At 37.9% G+C, this 23,501-nt stretch overlaps 1 protein-coding gene across 1 annotated transcript in view; it reads left to right on the forward strand.

The window, feature by feature from the left end:
• elp2 (elongator acetyltransferase complex subunit 2) overlaps window positions 1–23,501 on the forward strand; it is a 72,445-nt gene that overhangs the window by 13,312 nt on the left and 35,632 nt on the right. The window contains exons 11-18 of the mRNA XM_012878882.3: window positions 5,853–5,984; window positions 8,149–8,298; window positions 9,666–9,857; window positions 11,235–11,304; window positions 11,490–11,585; window positions 12,656–12,713; window positions 16,225–16,297; window positions 18,192–18,384. Of these exons, the coding sequence (XP_012734336.2) occupies window positions 5,853–5,984; window positions 8,149–8,298; window positions 9,666–9,857; window positions 11,235–11,304; window positions 11,490–11,585; window positions 12,656–12,713; window positions 16,225–16,297; window positions 18,192–18,384 (964 nt within the window). The remainder of the gene's footprint in view (window positions 1–5,852; window positions 5,985–8,148; window positions 8,299–9,665; window positions 9,858–11,234; window positions 11,305–11,489; window positions 11,586–12,655; window positions 12,714–16,224; window positions 16,298–18,191; window positions 18,385–23,501) is intronic.

Raw genomic sequence — 23,501 nt, forward strand, 5'->3', positions numbered from 1 at the left:
TTGTTACTTTTTTGGCCCCTTTGATCCCATGGTTTTATTTCCACGGCGATTAGCAACTAGGTTTAGTTTCCTTTCTCAGAAAGGCATGATGATTAGGGCCTGAAGCCACCGAGACTTTCACGTTCTTCTCAGTATCATTAAAATAAAAGGGTCTGTATAGGTGGTGGGAGGAAGCAAGTCTGGTGTGAACGTTTTTATACACCTGGAGCCTTCATTCTGGAAAAAAATAAGTAATCCACAGATCTGGAGTAACCTTTGTGTTGTCAATATGAAAGTCGATGTTACACGGGTCCTCGTTCAGTTCCTGCATTTCTGTTGAAGATACAAACCCTTTGAAGTGTCGGGCTCCATGCCTACAAAGGAAGATTAACCTCTGAAGCTGTGTGATACATACACGACTATATACCATAGCAAAAAGAAAACAATTCTACTTGTGATTTTGCATAAAATATTTAAATGTATTTTTAACACTATGATGTAGTTGAAAGGTCTTCGTCCACAATGAGTCCAAAGTTTTTTGGGTGTAGCCGTTTCTGCGGCGCTAAATGACCGGCCGTGTTTGTCTTAATTAGCCGATTTTTACAGAGAAGTGCTTCACGTCTTCACTCTGATTAGAGTATTTGGTGGGATCTAAAGGACAGCGTGATTAGCACTGGGGCGGTCAGAGTCTACCGCTGTGGGGGGAAAAAACATCTTGTCACTGAGACGCACGGCTAATTAACATCTACGACTGACCACAGAGAGCCACCAAAGCGCCTGGGGGGATTTTTTCTCTTTGTGTTTAAGAGATAACCTTTTTTTTAGCTTTACCTTAGACTCTAAAAATGATGGAAAAGTGGAAAAGTCCCATGTTATTTGTGCACTCCCCCACTGTGGTCTTAATGGTGTTAAGTATTTCCACCTTTACGGCAACGATTGCCATCTAGTGTTTGCAGTAGCGGCCTCCACCTCTTCCACATTTGAACATTTATGAGCATGAACCACTTAATTAATGTCACACCACAATATCTAAGTAGGATTAAGATCTAAACTTTGACTAGGCCACTCCATATCAAACTATTTATTTAAAAGCGCTTGGTTGTATGAGATCATCGCCCTGCTGAATAACTCAGGGGAGCATGAGAGTAAGGTCACCACCTGATGTCGGGGCATCCTCCTTCGGGACGTTCTGGTAGAGAGCAGAACAGATGTTTCAATCAATTTTCCCCACCATGTGTGATTGTCTGTATGATGATGTTTTTTTTATTTTTATTATTCTGCAGTTTAATGCTAGATGGTATGTGATTCACACCTTCCAAATGCCTTGTCTTCGCCAATGTTTTTCTTATTGTTGAATCTTGAACACTGACCCTTACTGAGGCCAGCAGTGCGTTGTTCTGGGTTCCGTTGGGACCTCCTGGATGAGTAATTGACGTGTTCTTAGGGTAATGGTGATTGTGGTAGGCCCGCTACTCCTGGGAAGGTTCACCACTGTTCCATGTTTTCTCCATTTGTCAGTAATGGCTATCACTGCGATGGACTGGAGTCCCAAAGCCTCAGAAATTGCTTAACCCTTTCCAGCTTTACAGTTGTCAAATTCTTCCTCCCGGGAATGAATTAGTTCGGTAAATTGCAAAAAATTATACTCGGAGACCTGTTTTTTTGTTTTGTTTGTTTTTTTGTGTGTTTTTGGCCTATAGCAAGTCTTTTTCAATTTATCCAGGACAAAAGTCACTATTTGTGCTTGGCTATGTGATAACTTGGGGTATAGATTTAAGGACCTTCTCTTGAGACTTTGTTTTTTTTTCTTCTTGGTTAAGCCTTTTTTGTTTTCATCTCCTTAGTTTTCTCTCCAGGAGCGACACATGCAGTCCTATCTCTGCTGTCCATGTTGTATTCCTTCCAGCATCATCGTCGTCCAGCATAGGCCGTGTATCCATATTGTCCCTTCTCATAAACATGACAAATGACAACATTTGTGTGTGTGTGTGTGTGTGTGTGTGTGTGTGTTTCTCCATGATGTATAGCCTGCTCTTGTGTGGCAAATTTCAAAATCAATCTGCTTAATGTTGCATCTCTTCCTCTCAATCTCACCATTTATGTGTCTCCCAGGCTGCCTCTCCTCCCCTTCTGTCTTCTTTAATCTGCCTCCCCACAGGATCGGGCCATTCAACGTAAAGACATGCCTTTATCGCTGCCATTTGTTCCGCCGTGGTCCGGCATCCTTACAGGCATTATTTAGAAGGTCAATGATGACCATGGAGGAGGCTGTGTAATTGACAGTCTCCCTTTTCTGCCTGTAATATACAGATTTTTGTAAGGCAACTCTCATGTTTCCTTTGGGCCAACGTCCATGATGTAAGCCACATGCTAATTAAAGATTGAGCAGATATTATGTATTTATATTTTGGGTTCAGAGTGCACTATTCACCTGTGTTGGTCCAGTTTCTCTTAATCCTAATCAATCTTTTCTTTGGGCTCCATGTGCCGTAAGGTTTTGAGGGCTGAAAAGGATTTTATTACTTTAATTGAATTATTTTTTCTTTTTCTCTTTCTGGGGAGCAAGTGAGGGGGTTGGGGGCCAAACCAGGCCCTTGTGGTCTTAACAAAAATATATTTGGCTGCAAGTATTTCAATATATTTCCACTTTTGTTTTATGTTTATTTAATCTATGTTCCTCTAATTCCATGTTTCTGAGTTGGAGATCGACCAATACAGGTTTCTTTTTAGGACCGATGCCGATACCGATTATTTTTACATTTGTCTAACTGATCCCTGAAATTTGCTGAAGATTTTAATGGAGACGATTTTTGAAGCCGATGTTGCTTTTTCTTTCTCCATTTACATCATAAAAAGGAGATAATGATAACAAATGTTACAAAAGTCTCAATTTAAAAAACATTTATTAACAAAACAAGCAAAACATATTAACAATGCATAGCAATTTGTATGTAGAACATTTAAATATATAACATTAAACACAAACTTTACACTTAAATGTTTGTGGAGTTTATGTAGCAGAATGGGGCCTTATTTGTGCAAATTATCTTCCTGAGAAGATTTTGTGAACAGCAATATAATGGAAAAAAAATAAATGCAACCAATCTGAACCTGAGTGTGCTAATGGATCAGCGAATGCATGCATGTATCGGCCGGTGCCGATACAAGAAAAAAATGCAAATATCGGCTGGCCGATTTATCCTGAATTAAATCATAATTGTAACGCTCATAACAGCAATGTAAAAGAATAAATGCAGACCATGTTCTAATTTGGTAAACTTGGATTTTTTTCTATTTTCTTTTTTTTTATAGATATTTTATGTTATTTCTTTTGGCGAGGAACCTAAATTAATTACAAAAACAAATTTTAAAACATTTCCTCATTATACTTCTGGATGAGTTGTGTAGCCTAGTCAAATGCAGCTAATCTCTCAAGATTCACATGTTGCATTCTGGCATCTAAAAAACAGTATGAGGATTTCAACGTTTCATAGCCTTTGTTTGAAGCTCATAAAATGGAGAATTTCACCCCTTATCATTATTAAACCCATGACGAGAACATTGAAACTGACAGAGCTTACACAATTCATTTTTCTGTCTGGTGAAACTTTCTTTTATTGATTTGAATACAGATTTAAACATTGGAAACAGAAACAGGCCCACAAAAAGTTAGTTTTTTGTTTTCCAGACAGATACCTGGAGTAAAATAGGGTAGTAAATGTACTGCAAGGCACAACAACTACTATAATCTGTTGCTTGAAGTGGTTCTATTTATTATATTTGGGGTCAGTGTTAATTATTTTAGTAAGCATAGAAAACAATGAAAGGAAATTTGCATCTCAACAAGTGTGTTCTTTCATGCATATCAGTAGATAGTCTCATGTAATTTTTAAGTTTTTCTTGAGTCTTAAAAATGTAAATAAATAACATACTATATTTATTTTTTCTAAACACACACAAAACAAGAGCGGTGCAATATCTTGATTGGTAATTTTTTATGTATTGCCCTGGTGCAGCAGTCTGCAACCTGCAAGTGGCTCTCTGGATCTTCCACGATGGCTCTAAATAATGTTGCCTGAAAAGGACAGCAAATTTCTTTTAGCAACAACGAAAGCAAGTTTTCGTAGTTCTTCCATGGAATAACTACATTGAATTTCTATAACAGAGTGACACGAAAAGTACCACTATATTTGTTAGATTTTTCCTGTTATTGTGATGTAATTTTCCACAAATTTCAAACTTTCACAGAAGAAAATGAATGGATCTTTGTTTTGCAAAAGTTTTCTTTTTTCCCTTCATTTTATACATAAAAATAGAGTTAGAATTGTGATTCTTTAAGAATTGCAAGACATTTCCTATAGCAGATATAATGACAAAGATCGTTTGTAAAAATTTGCAGGTTTAAGCAAGTTTTTTTTTATTATTTTTTTTTAAACTTGCTTAAAGCTGAATGCAAATTGGCTCTTTGGCGTATGAAGGTTGCAGACCCCTGCTCTCTTGAATAATAAATGTACTACACAAGTATATTTGATTTAAAGTACTACAATGCAGTCACCCTTATCGTTGGTATACTTGGGAGCAGGTTGTTCTGAGAGTTTGCATACCTACAACTTTGAAGATGTATTTATTTACTGTAAGGTCAACCAAACAACAAATAAACCAAATTAACAGAAAACCTCAGGACAGGGTAAGGCTAAGCCTTGAAAGTAGAATTCAGCTTTGTTGACCCCAAGATGCCACTCTTTGTTGCTGTTCTCATACCAAGTGGCCTTGAAAAATATTTGTTTTTTTCATATCCCTTACCATCTTTTTAATATCTTCCTTAAGTGTCCTTATTTATCCTTTTTTTTCCTTCTTTGCAGGCAGTTCAGGAAGTTTAGAATAAGCTCCACTAATGACCTTTGATGACGTCAGACATGGAAAATATCCATTTGTCAGTGAAGCTGTTGTGTCTACTAAAATAAAAAAAATGCTCTTTTCCCCAGATCATCATTTGAATCCACAAAACGGGTTACATAAGCGTCTGTATGAACAAAAACATGGTGCCTATAATTGGAGAGGTGGTGAGAATCCTGAAATAGTCTCTTTTTTATGTTCTGGTTTTGTTCTCTGCGTAACTGCAGTGATTACTTGGGTTTTTTAACGTGAACTAGTTTTTCAGTGGAGGTTCAGCCCAGAGGGAGGGTTTGTATTGTCTGAGGATGACACTGCGGCCAGAGAGCCTCATCCAGTTTGTGTAAAATCATCAGGGTTCTCAAGCTGTGACATTTTTCATGATTAGTTATTTCACGTAATATGCTGTGGTGAAATTGCTTTCATTATTTACCCGACAAATCTATATTTGTTTGGAGAAAAACACGGGGTTTATTCAAGCCTAATGAGTGCTGTTTTGTATAATTTCTCATCTGATTTGTCAGCTTAATCTTATTTTCCCTCTTTTTAATTTCACTCTTCACTTCAGTCCACCATTATGAAGTCTGTTAGTTAATGAGACTTGAAGAGGGACTGAAACCACATTTGAGAAGCTTTACTTTATTCTTATCCTCTGTTTGCCGCTAACGTCAAATTATTCCCCTGCAATGATTTCTTGCTGTAGACAGGGTTAGAGCAGGTGTTAAACATTTTATAAAAAAAGTGCTTTGAAAAAGATGAATTAAATGGTTTACTTTCTCTCCTTCTTGACACATATCTTGATTTTTTTTTTCTTTTTTTTTTTTTTTACAAGTCACGTTCATTTATATGCTGTGAGTTGACGACGCTGACCCAGTAACTAAATGTTCTTCACTACCTGACGGTGTGTTTTTATGAATGTGTTTGACCAGCAGATGACACGGTGGTTTGATCAGTGTTTTGTTCTCTCTCTTTAAAACCAGGTGCGTGTAGGGGAAGTAGGTGGAAACACTCTGGGCTTCTACGGCTGCCAGATGAGTGCGGATGGCTCGATGATTTTGGCTCATGCTTTCCACGGAGCACTACACCTATGGTGCAAGGATCAGAATAAAGAGGTAACAATCATGGACTGTATAAATAATTTACCTTCGAAACTCAGACTTGGGAAGTTACTCTGTTGCTGCTTCATGAAAACACCGTTTTTGAGTGCAAAAGCAGGAAAAATAGTTGTACCTCGATAACCAATTGTTGCCTGTAGAGTTGTACAATTTGCCAAATTACAACCGTGGCAGCAATAATAATGCAAGCAAAATCACAATCACAAAAGTCTCTTGGATACAGTTAGGATATTGTATTTCAAGTGACATGCATGCAACTTGTCAAATATATAGTTGCTCTGTTGGATATCCATCCATCCATCCATTTTCTGACATTTATCCCTGCTGGAGTCGCGAGGGATGCTGGTGCCTATCTCCAGCTGTCTCTGTTGGATATATATTAACTTAAAATATGTGGTGGGGGCATTGTGATAACAGAAATGAAAGGGAAAAAATCTGGAAAACAAGTGTTAATTGGTACTTTTTGGTATGTTTTCCTTATATTTTGCAACCTCACTTACTGGTCTAACACAATGCAATTGACTAAATGTGAAGAAATTAAGTATATTTTGAGTAAAATTATACCCGCACTGACTATGAAGTCTGTGAAAAGCCACTTTCCAGTACATTGCATTTCTTTGGATGAAGGTAGCTGAACAGTCTGCTACTGTTTCAGGACAGGGTACTTTAGTTTTGTCATGATGTCAAGACTAATGCTCTGTAGACAGTCTATTCCTTCCCCCAAGTGGATACAGCTAAAACAATTAGAAAAACTAGGGCTGCATCGATAGGAATATTTGGGGTGATATCGATTAATATTGCTGTTATGTCCGATAGCCGATATTTGCCGATGTGTGTGTGTGTTTCTTGAGTGTGGGTTATAGTATAGACTTAAACACTGCTTTTCAATAATCTTTATTGTCCCTCATTATTTGTGTCTTCTTTCGACACTGTGAAAAATTACCACACTGCTGACATTGCATCTCTGCTTCAATCAAAACCCCATAATCTTAGCTGTGCTGCAATGCATTACTGTCATTGTCACATGGCCAAAAGAACAACAACGCATGACCAACCCTATCCCCTCCCCCCTGAAACATTGGTACAAAGGGCAGCTAGATGGAAATAAACAATAGTTATTAATATCGGCCCAGTTTTACTCATTGGACTGATACTGATGTGTTAAAAATGATTAAAATTGGAAGACAGTGATGTTAATGCCGATATGCTGTGCATCCCTAGAAAAAAGGGTCAGGCTGTCTTCCTGTTGGTGCATTTGGCATTCTGAGGTGAGCCATTCTTCATTAGCGCAGAGAGAGCATCTGCATGGCATGACAGGAAATAAAGTTATTGGCTTTAATAATTGCGTCACACTCGTGTAACTGCTTTGGAGTTTTTATGGCATCTCTAATTTCTGATGCTTAATGACAAGATTTGTGACATGCATAAAAAAAACCCTCTGTTACAGCCTGATTTTAGATGGAGAGCACATTGCATAAGCTACTGTATCAAATGCGTTAAAGAGTAAGCTGGGGTATTATTTACCTAAAATCACTTACCGTACATCACTGAAGTAAAATACAGATATTCAATATTGTCATGTGGGTATTCAAAAAGATTAACATTAGTAGTCATTATGTTTAGCTTTCAGGGGGAAAACCTGAAGTTTTTCTGTTACAATATGATTTTTAATGAGGCTTTGGGAGTAATAATTTCATTGTCGAATTCTGGTGTTGAATTTTTTTTTTGTTGGGGAAATGAATTTTCATGTTTCAAAACTATAGGTTGGAAAATCAAATAGAAGAAAGTGGACATTTCTTTGTCTCTCTTGACGGTCATGGTTTGTTGCTTATATCAGGGCTCAAAGTGTGAATGTTAAAATATTTTTTTCCATCATTCATAAGAAAAAAATACCCTCAAAGAAAATCTCACAAACCCTGTTACCAGTAAGTTATAAAGCCTAAAAAGGATAATGACAAGCAGTTTGATATTTCTACAACAGCCTCACCAACAATGATGAGAATACCTAGTTTTACCATGTCAAACTGAGTAAGATGTTTCAAAGGAAAACTGCTTCTTTGCACCTGCTTCATAATGGTTCACAGTTTGATCATAAATGCTGGTTTAAGGACTGGACCAGGCAACTAAATGTAACCAATATATCTTGATATCCTGTGTGCAGGGAGAGTGGAGACCGGGAGTTGTGATATCAGGTCATTTTAATGCTGTCCAAGACCTTTGCTGGGATCCAGAAGGGGAGTTCGTCCTCAGCGTGGGCTCAGACCAGACCACCAGACTCTTCACTCCATGGAGGAAGCAAGACACAAAACAGGTAAAAGCAGACACAAAACTGGCTCACAAACAGAACAGTATGTGGTCGAAATGGAAAAGGTGATGCATTAAAGTAAAAAAGGTAATGTAATATTATATATAGCCTATATATAGCCTATATATCTAATATTACATTACCTTTTTTACTTTACTAAAACTAAACTAATCATTTAAACTAAAATAATCATTTAATGTAAATGATATGTGTGAAAAGTTGCACAGATCTTATTCTAGAAGCTACAACACACAGTTAAACAAAAGTACTTAGAAACTCAGGAAAACGCATGTGGTTCTATGATTTTTATCCACTACATAAGTCATTTATAATTAACTATCCCACTAACAAGTATTTAAATAAATAAGTAGTTCCCTTCATAGTCCTAGGGAGGGAAGATTTGTCTCTGCGTTTAACGCATCCCTTAGGGAGCAGTTTGCTGCCAACGTTGAGTGGCGCACAGGGAGTACTCTGTGGTCGAGGGTCTTGCTCAGGGAGCCAGAGTAAAAGACTGAGTTTCGAACCGCCAACCTTTGGAGATTCTCCAGGACACAAATGCCGGACTCCCTAACCGCTAGACCACCACTCCCACATCTCTTTTAATCAGTTTTATTCTTATTTATGAATGGTTATTTGTTATCTGCCCCTATATTCCCTATATCACATTATGACATCACATGCAGCTCAACAAGGTTTGGCACCAGCCAGAAAAAGGGAAAAATGTTAAAACTTTTCGAAAATGTTGAGCATTTGTATTTTGTATGCAAAAGTCTAATAAACTTTAAAGGATAAGTTTTCCTCATGTTTACCGCCATGTCCTACGTATTTTTTCCTTCTCTTTTTCTCTTTTAGATCACGCAGTATGAGTATTTGTTGTTGTGCGTTAAAACATGTTTTCGTTTTAAGTGTAAAGACAGATATTTTCAGCAAGCCAGATGATTTCTTTTAATTTTTATTATATCCTGTTATGTAAAACCTTTGCAGTTGTAATCCATGTATGTAAGATCATATAACGTCTTGCCATATTCAATAAAAAGACCTACAAAAGAGCCTTGGTTTAAACCGTAGTAAGAAAATGGTCGCTTTGCACCTGGAAAAACTTATAAAGTATTAGCTTTATTAAATGAGAAGAAAAAAGGCTGTGTATTTTACCATGTCAAATACTCGTGAAAATAACGCAAGGGCAAATTTAATATAGATTATAGCAAGCTTCTCCTCCCACACAGAAAATATTTTGGCCTGTGTAGCATTATTGGTTAAACAAAATAATGTCGCCGGATTAAAACTGTTTAAATTGTCAAAAACCACATAACCACATAAACCCATCTGGATTTTTATGTAAAGTTTTGTTTTTGTGTGCTTTGTCCCTGCAGGCAACCTGGCATGAAATCTCCCGGCCGCAGATCCACGGATACGACCTGCAGTGTCTGGCCATGGTTGGGAGGTTTCAGTTTGTGTCTGGAGCTGATGAGAAGGTCCTCAGGGTGTTTCAAGCGCCTCGTAACTTTGTGGAGAACTTTGCAAACATCTCAGGGATTTCCAAAGAAAAGCTGCTTCAGTCCAGCGTGAGTGCCCTCTGTCCTAGGAGTAGATTGCCTCGAAAAAAGGATTCACATCCCGTGGAAATGTTTATATTTAGTAGGGTCACAACCACATGTGGTATATTAACTCAAAGTAGAGCATAGTTGTGATGTGGCAGGAAGACACACTGTTTCAGCATTTTTTAACTAAATAAATAACAGGAAACTGCCTATATATTCACTCCCTGACAACCACTTTTTGCTGCCTTCACATAATTTCAGTTCACCACCAGTGTTGCAGACCCAGATACTGAAAGCCATTTCCATTCTTCATTGCAAAATAGCTCACGCTGAGTCAGAATGATGGAGAGCATCTGTGCGCATTCATTTCCAAGTCTTGCCCCAGATTCTCAATCGGATGTAGGTCTGATCATTGAGCACATGAATATGTTTTGATCCCTTCTTGCTGTAGCTCAGGCTGAATGTTTCGGGGTTGTTGTCCTGCTAGAAGGTGAAGCACCACCGCAGCCTCTAGTAGAATTTACTCTGGGATTGTCCTGTTTTTAGCTCCATCCGTTGTCTCATGAACTCTCACCAGCGTACCAATTATTGCCTTCATCGTTCTGGGGATAGTTCTTACGATTTTCTTTCAACTCTCGTATAAAGGCCAGAGTTGTGGCGGTCAGGACTAATACCTTACTTGTGGACATATTCTTCCACCTGAGCTGTGGATCTCTGCTGCTCCTAGTGGAACCTGGTGCTGCTTATTTGACGAATGCTCTCCTAACCCAGCTTCTCAATGTAGGTGAGCAGCCTTGTCTTGGTAGGTTGGCAGTTGTGCCGAACTCTTTCTTTTTACAGATGATGGATGGAACAGGGCTCAGTGTGATGCTCAAACCTTTGGATACCTTTTTGGTTTTTGCTTTAACTGTCGCCACATGTTTTTGCCCAACCTGTTTGCCTTGTTCCTTGGTCTCCGTGATGCTGTTTGTTCTCTGCTGTTCTCTAATAAACATCTGTGGCGTTCACAGAACAGCTGGGTCTGCCCTGAGGATAAATAACACATATTTGGACTTAGTTTACTAATTAGCTCATTTCTAAATGCAACGGTTGCTTTGGATTTTATTTGAGGGAATCAGATTAAGGGGCTGATTACAAATGAACCACCACAGTTTTCAGATTTTTGTTTTTTAATATTCACAAAATAAAAATTAGCTGTTGGCTTCCTGCTGGTTCGTAACTGTATTTGTCCTTCGCATAAAATCCCAATCAAATAAATTGAAGTTCATGGTTATAACATTAAGAAATGTGAAGACGGTAACGAGGTGTAGGCACTTCTGATGGGGCACTGTACAGCAGAGGGAGACGCAAAGTCTAATTTTGTAAATGCATCTCCTCCTCCATCTGTCTGCTTTTTCCCAGGGGTTGGCCAGCCTTCCAGAAGGAGCTAGCACACCTGCCTTGGGTCTTTCCAACAAGGCTGTATTTCAAGGTAAAATACTTTCCCAGCACAGCCGTTAAGTGTTCCTCCGCTCCTACGGGGGCCAGGTTTTATCCCATAATCACTTTTCATTCAAAAATCTATTTCACCTTAACCGTGTAGTCGGAAACAGATGTGCCCGGTCTTGTTAAGAAAGGTTTGTTCAGTGTTTTCATCCCATTAATGTGAATTTACAGGCGACCTTGTCCCGAAAACTGCCGAAGAAGAGGAACAGTTCAGCAGTATATCTGCCCAATACCAGGAGTCGTATTTCCACCCGCTCAGCCTGACCGGTACGGTACAGCTGCACCAGCACATGTTTATCTTCAAAATGTGATAAATACTCAAGGTTTTAATGAGTTATGTTCTTGGACAAGAGACAGTGATGGAAGCTAAAGCGAAAACCTGTTAATAACGACGTCCTAATCGTTACTGATTCTGCACCTCAAGCAAAAACGTCTTTTCAGAAATTGAATTACAAATTTTTTTTTCTCTTTGTGGGAAAACATTAAATTGATGCTTTAGATAAGATTGCACTGAATGGCCAAAGCAGAAAAAATACAAGAGCCAAACAAACGCAGCATTTTATACCCCCTGGGCTGGAGGGCGTTGAGAGTTGTCATCAGCATGAGTGAAGCCGCCACTTAATCTGCAATGCTAATTAGAAAGCAAGCCTATGGGACTGCAAAGCTTAAGTATCGATAACCCCAGGCGGTGGGGGATCAACAAAGTGTGCCAACTGCTGTTAACAATGTATTTTCTCTTGTTAGATTGGCTTCTGCGGGCAGGCAGGGTGATGAATAATTAGGCTTATATGACGAGCTGATGACCAATAACAACCCCTAATGGGACAAGGAGCGTAGTTTTCCCTTTCCGTTAAACTCTGCCGCAAGCTGCGCTTGTTCAGAATCTGTGGCTGGGGGGGAGGATTGACTCTCGCCGGGAGTCCTTCCCCCTCAAAAACTTGTTAAGAATGAAACAGATTTAATTCAGGCCAAATAAAAACTACGTGAATGTGGAGAAACCTTGTCTTCAGGGGATTGTTGTGTTCTTAGTGTAGCATGCAGGTTTCAATTCAGTCTTCCTCTCGTTATCTCTCTTTACGGTGCTCATGCCGTTTATTTTCCCTTTAAATTATTCTCCTCTTACATTCTCACAGATTATGTGGGTCCTATCTATCAGTCTTTAACAGTAAAGGGGTACAAACAATGGAATATATTCATTTGAGAATATTCTAGGTTCTTTTTCAGGTCTACGTTTTTAAACTCAGAATAGACAAGTTTGTTAGAGCCTTACAAGTAGTTTTTCTTTCAGGGATTTTAAACTTTTGTTTATGTCTGTTTGTGATTGTGTGGATTTACAGAGCCACCCCCAGAGGATGATCTGCTCCAGAACACACTGTGGCCTGAGGTCCAGAAATTGTAATTATGAACTTTATTTTCTGTGTTTTTTACCTGCTGTTAAATAATCACAAAAAACAAGGTGTTTTTCTGCAAAGTAATTTGTCAAATGTCATTAACCTTTAGTATTTAAGTTATGTCGAATGAGCATTTATAATTCTGGAGTTGCAGTACCATGCCAAAGCAATTTTAGCCCTGGTTTTCATTTTGTCATGTTAAAACTGCAGCCCTCTACGTTTCTTATTGGGATTTTATGTGATAGACAAAGTGGTGCATGATTAGGAATTTGAAGGAACATTATCAACGGGTTTTAATTTGTTAGCATATGTTTAAAAAAAGTGTGGCGTCCATTTGTATTAATTCTCTGAAACCGCTCAATAAAATCAGATGTGGAAGATATTGCTTAAGTCAGATGAGGTCAAAAGTGGCTTATATGCAATACGCTATGTGTGGAGGAAAACTAACATGCGTATCACCCTGAATACATCATCCAACTATAAAATTTAAAAACTAAGGTATCTGATTGTTTTCTTATTCTTTTTTTTTCAATTTGAAAAAAATAGCTTAAAAATATTAGCAAGAATCTACCTTCAGCAAAATGTCAATGCAAACTGGCTTAAAAGCTAAAAAAGTCAAATGCAGTGACATTCAGTAACAGAAAATATGGACCTCAAATTGTGTCAAATTCAATAGTACTCCTTAGTATGTAGTGCTTTCTGGTAACTTACAAGCTGTTCCCAGGATTACGCCCCTTTAGACCAAAAATAAAGAGTTTACTCCTTGAATCTACTAGTTTGGGGGTTGTAGCTCCAGGTACTCTGATAACCACCAGCACCACCGAGGCCTTGACTCTTCACAACTTCTGTTTCCTAAATGAGCCCTTAGTATTTCCTGAGCTTCTCATGTTCCTCCTTAATCTTGCTGTCGTCAGGATTGTTACATCTAGCCCTACTAAGGTCTTTACTGCTTTCTCCACCGCCATGATATCCAGTCAGCTAGTTTTCACCTGTTTATCACCCTGGATCTGGAAGTCCAGGGTGATAAACAGCTCCATCGTTCTTGTAGTGTTTCCCACTTTGACTGTGGGACTTCCCACATCTTGTAAGCACACGTGTTTTCCATTACCCTATTCCAGCCAAATGTTTATGGGATTCCATGTATACTTTACCTGCCAGGCTCTTGCACCCAGCTGCTTTGTGCTGCAGTGTTTCAGAGCCACCTTGGCATAGCCGGCATCTTGGGTCCTGTCAGGTGTGGTAGACCCTGTTTCTGTTGAGCCTGTTCCTGTGTGACCATGATCAGGGCCTCCGTATTGTCCTGCTCTAGCATTGGCATGACTTCTCTATTAGCCACATCTTCAATCTGTTGGTGGTACGCACCATGCAGGGACTTTTCAGGTATTTCCACCTGGTTCTTCTCTTGAACTTTGGGTTTCTTACTGCTTGAAACATTTATTTGCTTCATTGGGAACCATCTCCATTGTGTATTCCAGGATCTTTGCTGCTTCATCCTTGATGGTGGTTCTAAAGCTTACTAAACTTAAGACAGGCAGAGAATATGCATTGGTAGTTTGGATGTTGTTTTTACAGTTCAGCTACTTTCTTAGGGCCTGTCTCGTTCTTTTTAAGAACTATGAGCTCTCTTTGAAGGATGTAAGTGTCCTGTTGATAATATAGATCTTTAAGCATCCCAGGATCCATGTGTGTGGCATTGAGTCATAGTCCATCTTGTAGTCAATCTAGGCATTGTGGAAATCTGTGTCTGTTCTTGCAGCTAGTCTGCCATTAAGTAGTTAGTTTTCTAGCAGATGGAGTACTTTGGTGCTGCTATTGCTCACAGTAGTGTAACTGTATGGCTAAAATGTCAACAAATATTCTAAGCAGTCATATTTTGGAACCTACACACAGCATTTCTTTATGTCTTCATGAAACATTTGATGAAAAATAATAATCCCAACTATATGATCAGATTTTACAGTTTGGAAACATTCTTACTTGAAACTTACTGTTATAATCTTAGTATGGTAAAACTTTTATCATGGTGTATCAGAACCAGGGCTGCACGATATTAGGAAAAGTTGCAATAATATTGTTAAATGTTGCTTTAACGATATAGCTTGTGATAAATACAGAAAACTAATGTGTTAGTTTCTTTCTGCTTCAGTGTCACAACATGCATCATTTCTATCTTAAACGCAAGGTTTTATTGCAAAGGTTGTCTCTGACCAACTTGGTTTTTTTTTGGCAAAGAGACAAATTAGCTGTAGTTTCTTATCAACTTTTCCACTCTTTAAATTTGTAAACTTTTTATGCTGCGTTAAAAAACAAATGTCACCAAACATATTAGGGGCACTGAGAGCCTGAATGCAGAGTGCTTAAATATTTAGCTAACACTTATTGCACTCTCGGAGTTTCATTGCGATATGCATATTGTAATCCATGATATTGCAATAATGATACATTTACGATATATTGTGCTCCATTAATCAGAACCAATACAGTATCGTTACTTGCCTATGTATTGGGAGTATGTTTACTCACCGTCTGTTTTGTATATCATCAGTGTGGAATTAGCCCGTGGCACCCCTGGAAATATGAAAACATTTAACACAGTTCCCTGAGATTTAATCCATTTGTGATATTTCTTAGACCTGAGGATGTACGCATTGTGGTAAACCGAAACAAGTGTTATCGAAAAAAACTTCTTCACTGTTCTACATGGCAGCCCACTGCAGTCTAATGGGGCTCTTAAGCAAGCTGGAGGACTTTTGTCTTTGTTTTAACCAAAGCATTAGTTCTTACTTAAAATGATTGATTTCGAGCTCTTCATTCTTGTCCCCCTCTTTTCTGTCAGCCAATCGGAATCCTACCTTCTGCCATCCCACGAGCCTCCTCTCTAGGATAAATATATTGCCTCCATTTGTTGCCAATGCTAAATCCATTTACTAGTCAATCTGCCATAAACATGACATATGGCGCAGCCTTTTATTCGAGGTGTGGACATCGTCTGTGTTGAAAAGCATTTTTTTCCGCCTCCATTTGGCTGAACCTCTTGAATCATTTAGTGCATAATAGAAACATTAAAATGAGTAAGTGGCCACATTATTTTTGTTGCATAAATAATGCTCTCACCACCATGGCCAAATTACTGTCGTGTTTAAAAGCTTCCTGTTGGAGAAAGATGTTTTTTTTTTTTTCTCCATACGGAGCTGCAGACTGTGATTTTAGTTTGTTGACATTTAGAAATGACCGGGTGATGGCGAGCTAAAAACGATTAGGCTTTGAGTGACTGGCTGCTCCATTTGTCATGAGTCAGAAGAAAAGCCTGGTCATCTCTTGTTTATTTCACACCATAATTATTTACCTCTTTTCAATTGTTGGTGCTTGAAAGTTTTGGAGCCGGAGTTTAGAACGAGTGAGCTTATCACTTTTATGGTATTGTTTACCCTTTGGCTTGTCATCTGCCTGTCTTCCCGTTTCTTTTAGCGCTGTTAAAGTTTAATCTGGGAATGAATCCTCTTCTCTATCTTCAGGTATGGCCACGGATTTGAGATGTTCTGCCTCGCTTCTGAAAGCACCAGGACGTTGGTTGCATCAGCATGCAAGGTCAGTGATGCAGAAACGGACCGGTTCAACAGTCTAGATTACACAAATCTCCTGTGCGGCACAGCATTAGATCAGAGAGGAAACATTCTTTTACGGCACACACGCGTCGCTTCAGACCGTGACCCTTATCAAGAACAGTGGAACATGGTGTGTTCTTGCCTTGGTTCTGTGGAGAAACACTCAGGTGTGCCCACACAGGTGGTAACCATCAGAAATAGGTTTTCTGACTTCCACAGTTATAAATCCTTATTTTACGTTCCACACCATTTTCGTACACCTTATATCCTTTGTTTCTTTGTCATTTTTTTTTTTTACCTTAAATGACCTTAACTTGTAGCTATTTCCACCCTCCATATGTTACTTTGTCTTAACTTCCTCTGTGTGCTGTGCTTTTATCCAACACAATTCAGCTCGCAACTACCAATTAAAAATATTTCAATGTAAGTTTACATCCGTAGTTACTTTGCAGGTCAAGGACAGGGCAGATTTGGTATAAAAAAAACAACAGCAAAGAAAGTTTTTACAGAAAAGGGGAGAGATAAATTGAAAACTCTCAAAAGAAACTGATAGAAAGGAATGATAGAAAGTCTTTTTTTTCTCCCCAATTTCTGGATGGTTTTACACAGCTCACCTAAACGACTTCACTCTTGTGGCTGCTAAACTTCAAAATACAATTATTAACATTGTTAGAGAGTACCAGTAGCCTTAGTAGTGGTGTATATATAGAAAGATGAATGAAATGAATCGCATTATACATTTTAATCACATGAATAATTGAAATAAGCTCAATCATTTTTGTATGCATGCTTGCTTTTTTCCCCCATGTTTCCCTCTCCTCTCCTATGAGACTGGATAACAAAAGATTTCAGTACAGTTCATTGGTGTCTACTCACTCCTCCATTCTTGTTTCCTCAGTGTAAGAAGAGTTAAATCTTTTGTCATGTAGACACATGCTTAAAGTTTAGCATGAGAGCCTCGTGACGGAGAGCCAGAGAAACGCTAGTTTGAAAAGAAAATGGCATGTTTTGGATTTAAGGCAAATGACGGCGACCGGACGCTTATTCTATCTGAGCCAGTATGTCAAGAGGATGTACTTGTGCAATTATGCCATTATCATATTAGTTGAAAAAGCTCTCCAAATGGCAATATTATGGTTTATCGTGATAATTTTTAGGAATATTTATCGTCCAGCAAATTTGTCAATGCGACAGGCCTAACATATACATGGTATAAAAATTGAAACTGAGTCGACAGTGTGTATGTCAAGGGTTGTTTTTAAATAGTGTGTTGAAGGTTGTATATACATTTGATTGATTTTCAGATCATTAAACAGTAAAGGCATATTGCAGCAGAATAATAATCATCCATATCTGTCATTGCAACTTTTTGTACGTTCCATTGAAATGTGTCCTCTGCATTTTACCCATCCGTTAGGGAGCAGTGGACCGCACAGTGGTTAAGCTAAGGGTCCTGCTCTGGGACCCAGAGTGGCACTCCGTGGGATTCGGACCAGTGAACTTACAGCCCTCCCAGGATTTTTGTGCCCTGCTGTAAACACTAGGCCATCACCCCCCCATGTTCACTTGTCACTGGTCTAGCTCCAAAAATTAGGCCAAATCTTCATATTTAATTTGCATATATGCATATAGAATGCATGAACCAATATCACACTAAAATAAATCATGCAATTTAATCAAAAGCTTTATATAAAGAAATATATATTCTATTGCCTATTCTACCCTTTACAGTAAGCTCCAACAGTATTTTCTACTGTATAACTCGGCTTGTTGTGGGAGTAATTTATACTTCTTTAAAAAAAGACATCACTATACCAGATATTAAGTGTGTGCAATGATGTGCTGAGTATAAAATACCGTCCTCTGTTCTTACTTAGGCATCTAAAGCGGAGCATGCAGCCGTGCTGCTGTGGAGTACAGCCACGTGGCGTCAGCTGCAGGCCTTGCCATATCACACCCTTACCGTCACCCAGATGGCCTTTTCACCTGACGCAAAGTTCCTGTTGGCTGTTTCCCGAGATCGCACCTGGTCGTTATGGAGACGGAAGCTGCCAACACCAGAAGAGCCAGGTGAAAAAACAACATATTGGCTAAATTTAGCATCACCAGGTCAGATACCAGTATAGATAAGGTGTTGATTTTTTTTTGGGTTAAAGGACAATCTACCTAAAGGGTGACAAAAACCCAACAGCTCCACAAGTTTTCCAATTACATTTATTTGACGGCACAGCAAAACTAGGAACAAGTCTCCCGGGGTCGTTTTGAGTTATTTACAGATTGAGAAAATGGGCTCAAAGCTTTCTAACGAAGTCATACTTGCGGAAAGCAAATACATTTGAAAAATTTATGACCTTTTGAATGTTGGCTCTCTGCAAGAAGATTAGGGAGAAACAAGCCTCAAAGTTCCTTTAGAATCACCCCAAGCAGGAGGGTGTTAACAAAAGCTGTTGATTTGAATTTCTTTACATACCTTGCAGCAACACCTCCCACCCCTTCAATGCCTGTCAATAGAGGTTCAAATCACAGCACTTCATCTAAAGTTCATATAAAGATAATTTAAGCTCTGCATTAAAATATGTGTTAGACCTCAGCATTGAACAAACATCTTCAACTGTCCAAAAAATTACAACACCAATTTAATGGTAACACAAAGACACACACTCAAACAAACAAAAGACTAAGTAAAACCTTTTTTTTAACAAAATTGGTGAATGTCAAACAGTTCTCTGCATGTTTTTGTGTCTGCAAGTTGCATCATGCACAATGATATTGTTGCTTTTTAATTGCTCGTTCTGTTTTTTTTTTTTTAAAGGAGCTTTTCAAGCGTTTTAGGGCACTTGTTAGATAGCATTTCTCTTTCCCTTGCTATAAAAAAAGAATCTCATGGAGCAATTCCAGGTTTTGCAGCGTTCAATCATACTAAAGAAAAATTTGTGCATTTCTAGCTCAGCCTACGGTTCAAACAGGATAAAATATATGTATTTTAGTCTTTTGTTAAATTAAAAACACTTATAATATGCCACTTAAATCCTGTTTGGATATTAAAATGGAACGTTGAATGATACACCGGCTTTAATTGAAATATGATCCACCATAATAGTTTTTTTAAACGTTTCAAACTCACCCCATGTCCAATGAGTCCCATGTTCTGCTGCTCTTTTTCTGCGGCTAAATAATCCATCCATACTCAGGAGAAGGTTTGCGCTTCAAGACTGTGTCCTAAGTGCATAAATGCATCGTAGACCAAAGCATTCTTTGTCTTCCTCATTTTCGATTGAAATGGGGGTATTTTTGCCCCTCAAATAATTATTTTGTTACAAATGTTTTTGTCAAACATAAATGTTTCAGATCAGCCTACAAATTCAAGTATCTGAAAACAATAACCCATTTTCAAATGATGACTTTATTATTAAGTTAAAAAAGCAATCAAAACTAAACTAGTCCTATTAGAAAAAGTAACTGCCCTCTACACTGGTTTTGAGGAAGACAAATCCTTTTCACTCAGAAGATTTGATTTAAAATCCCCCAAGCGATAAAAGCCTACAACCAAGGAACTCAGAAGCTTTGCCTTTGACGGTTACGCGCACCACCAGGCGGGCGCCTTCTTCAATTTCTTCAGAAATTGAACGTTTCTAGTTAACTATGTTGTTTTTAAAATGTAATTGAAATGCAACATGCATTAAGATTATTTGTGAAGTACTGTATGAATGTATGAATATTGCCTGAATCCACACTGCATACATCTAATTTTACCAAAAAGACATTAATCATAGGCACAGACATTGAATGAAGTGAATCATTGATTCAAGGTATGTAGTAATCAGGTAATTATTTTAATGCAACAGTTTCAAAGAAAAAAAGAACTAGATTAAAAATATCTATATCATGCTTTGTAATCCAGGACAGAATCAGCTGCAGCTTTATGCATTTGTTATACATTTGCAATGTGAAAACGGAGCAGGTCTCCTCTCTGCTCTGTTTGCTCTGACTGCATGAAGGGCTTTCAGAAGAGGCGACGACACAGCTGTGACACAGCGTTGAGTGAAGTAGGGAGAGACTCACGCCGCTTCAGCAGCTGTCGTGGGTTAGGTTGCTGCTTGTACATGAAGTTCCTAAATCGACAAAAACACAGAGGAAAGTCACCAAATTAGTCTCTAGTTGCTTTTTTGAAAAAAGTTGCTAAAGAAGTCTGAAAAGTCCCCAAATATAGCAACAGATTTGCCAAGTTGTCAACATTAGACTGTCATCTTCTCCTTCACTGCTGAGAGCAGCACAGTAGCCACCAGTAGCTTCAGACACAGGAGCAGGCGGTGTTGGTTTTTCCAATGAAAGTACATTTTTACTTTTCATGATATATAAATTCATTTAAGCTCTGATTATGATTAGAATAAGTGTGCAAATGTACAGTATGCTATATACTTTATATTGTTTTAACATATATATATTTTTTATTCATTCTGATGGTGTGGTGGCTTTTATGTTGGTATAGCGGTGTGGCACGATCAATTACATGTAGTGAAAACCCTGATGTTTAACTGTTGCCGTAATGTTCTTTTTCAAATATGCTCTATTAGCTTTACTGCAGATGTAAACAGATGCACACCTTTCAAAATGTAGAATTTTTTATCTCATCAGTCCACAGAATTCTGGGTTCATTAAGTTGTTTTGGCAAATTTACTGAGGTTATCGTTGTCTGGTAATAAGATTTATGTAAGGATGTGAATCATTTTAGGTTGCCAAAAAAAAACCAAATGCTTTTCACAACACTCTCAAAGTTTTTAAGAAACCTAAAAAAAAATCCACTGAGGTTTTCCCTTTTCTTTTTATGAGTCTGGACACATGTGGAGTTAAACTGTTAGACATTTGCCACAAGGTGATAATTGTAGTTATTAAATGCAGTGCAACTCCGGATGAGATCATAGTTGCTTGTGGCGCTATGTAAATACATTAAAATTAATTAGAAATCTGTTTGACAAAGATTTAACATAAAAAGACAACACTGGAGCCCTTTTGGCAGACACAAGCCATTTCAAATCAAATTAATTAAAAAAAGGTAAACCCAATGAACCTTTTGTGCCAAATTAAATTCTAAAGTCAAGCTGACTTTTTTGGAAGGACTCCACTGATTAATACTGTGAAGAGCCAAGCAAATGATTTGTTGATTGAACCTGGCCAAAAAGCAGCTAAGGCAGCAATTCTATTATTAAAGGTAATTTTTATGATTAAACACACATACTCCAGCTATTCCCATACTACATATAGTTACAGGTGCTTGCAAAATGATCTATACATTAGGAATATACAATTTTTTTGTGCCATTACAACCACAAACCTAACACGATCATTAAATTCCTTACCATCAGTTTTGCCTTAAAAGTCCCTATTTATTAAGAGTCCCCTGCCTGTAATTTATTCCCAGAAGTTTTTCTGAACATTAACGCACAAACAGCACCATGAAGACCTGGGGACGCTGCAGGTAGGTAGGAGATAAGCTGTGAACTTTAAGGTAAAAGTTACATTTTTAAACAACATCTTAAGAGGACCATAGTTTACTGTGGAGGCGCTAACTCATGTTAGGAGGAATTTACTGTAATATCTGTTATCTTTCTGAACATATTTCATAAAATCATCTGTTTATCTGTTGCTGTTCATAGGTGAACAGGAAGTTCAGTTAAATTGAGGAAAACTGTTTTTCTTCTGATGTAATTATCTCAAGAAAAAAGCTGATATTGATTTATTTAACCGCAAATTTATTGCTAATGGGAGACGGCGCTGCTGTAAATACTGTTTTGAAAGGTAACATTTACCTCTTCTTTAAATTGATGATGTTCTTCAACTGCGATGCTTTTTATTGGTATGTTTTTGTATTTGACGGCCTGTTTTTCTGGCAGTCTCCAGAATAGTGATTATTATCTGGTCTGTGCCCTCTAAAGTTGGTATTATTTAGAAATTTTACATGCAAGTTGAAACAGGGCTTTCCAAAGTTATTTCTATGTGTTAAATACCAGAATGAGAGGAAGAGCTTACTTTTAGTGTGCTCTCCTCAATTTATATCTAGTTCTTTAATATTTGATATTTGCTTCTAAAACTGCCCACCTATTCCCAATTTAAGTGAGATTGCCTGTAATTACTAAACGCCTCAATTTCAGTTTCAACAGACCACAGCAGCACAACTCGTTTTACTAGGGATAACAACGCTTTCGTACCGGGATCTTCACAGGGTCTTTTGCTGTTTTTCTGGAGTTAATATGCATATTTCACACCAAGCCATGTTCATCTCTGGGAAACAGAACACATCTTTTATTTCTGAACATTTGATAACTGGACATTCTCATACTATTACAATAGTGTATAATTGTTTTAAGCAGATGAATGAGGCACCTTCTGGCATCTAGAAATTGTAGCCAAGAATAAACTGACTTCTTGAAATGCAGACTGCTCTTTAGATTTTGTCCATGATGTCCAGAAATGAGGCAGTGTGTCTCCACACAGGATCCAAATTCCTGATTTTACAATGTAAGAGAGATGGCTTATTTAATACAGCAAATGTATGCCTTTAGCCATGGGAATGTTTTTTATCTCCAAAATTGTCAAGTATTCAACATCAGAAAACTTTTTTTTCCCTCCCACAAATATGTGAATTAGATCTTAAAATGTTTTAATTTATTTCAGGAAACTATATTCCTCTGTGGCCAGTAATTTATTTTCTTTAATCAACAATGGCCTGTAATACAGTTTCATGAACAAGAATGAAGAACATGACAAGAATAAAGTCCACACAGGTGTTTTCACAATCATTTCAAAGTACCTGACACTACTGAGAATAATTTGATGCTGATTTGGTAAAAAGTTTTAGTATTTCCTTGTTTGTGAAAGCCATACCAAAGTATAACTTTACAAGATGCTCAACGTTCCTAATTTTAACAATACAGCGTTTTTTGGTAAGGGTTCAACTTTACTCCCGCATTTTTATGGCTTTATTCTCATAAAAACAAAACAAAAAAAAACAACAACCTTCTTGCCAAAAGGTGGAAGCCGGTCTCTGGCGCTATTATTTTGTGGGTCACAGGCTGATAAGTTTGGTAAGCCCTGATCTAGGCCACCTATAATGTTTTTAAAGGTAAAGTTAATCTTGTACAATATCTGTTTAGTTTGCTAATTGCAATCAAATATATTGTTTTTTTGTT

Source organism: Fundulus heteroclitus, chromosome 13 (genome assembly GCF_011125445.2).
Source record: "Fundulus heteroclitus isolate FHET01 chromosome 13, MU-UCD_Fhet_4.1, whole genome shotgun sequence".
Taxonomy (NCBI): domain Eukaryota; kingdom Metazoa; phylum Chordata; class Actinopteri; order Cyprinodontiformes; family Fundulidae; genus Fundulus; species Fundulus heteroclitus.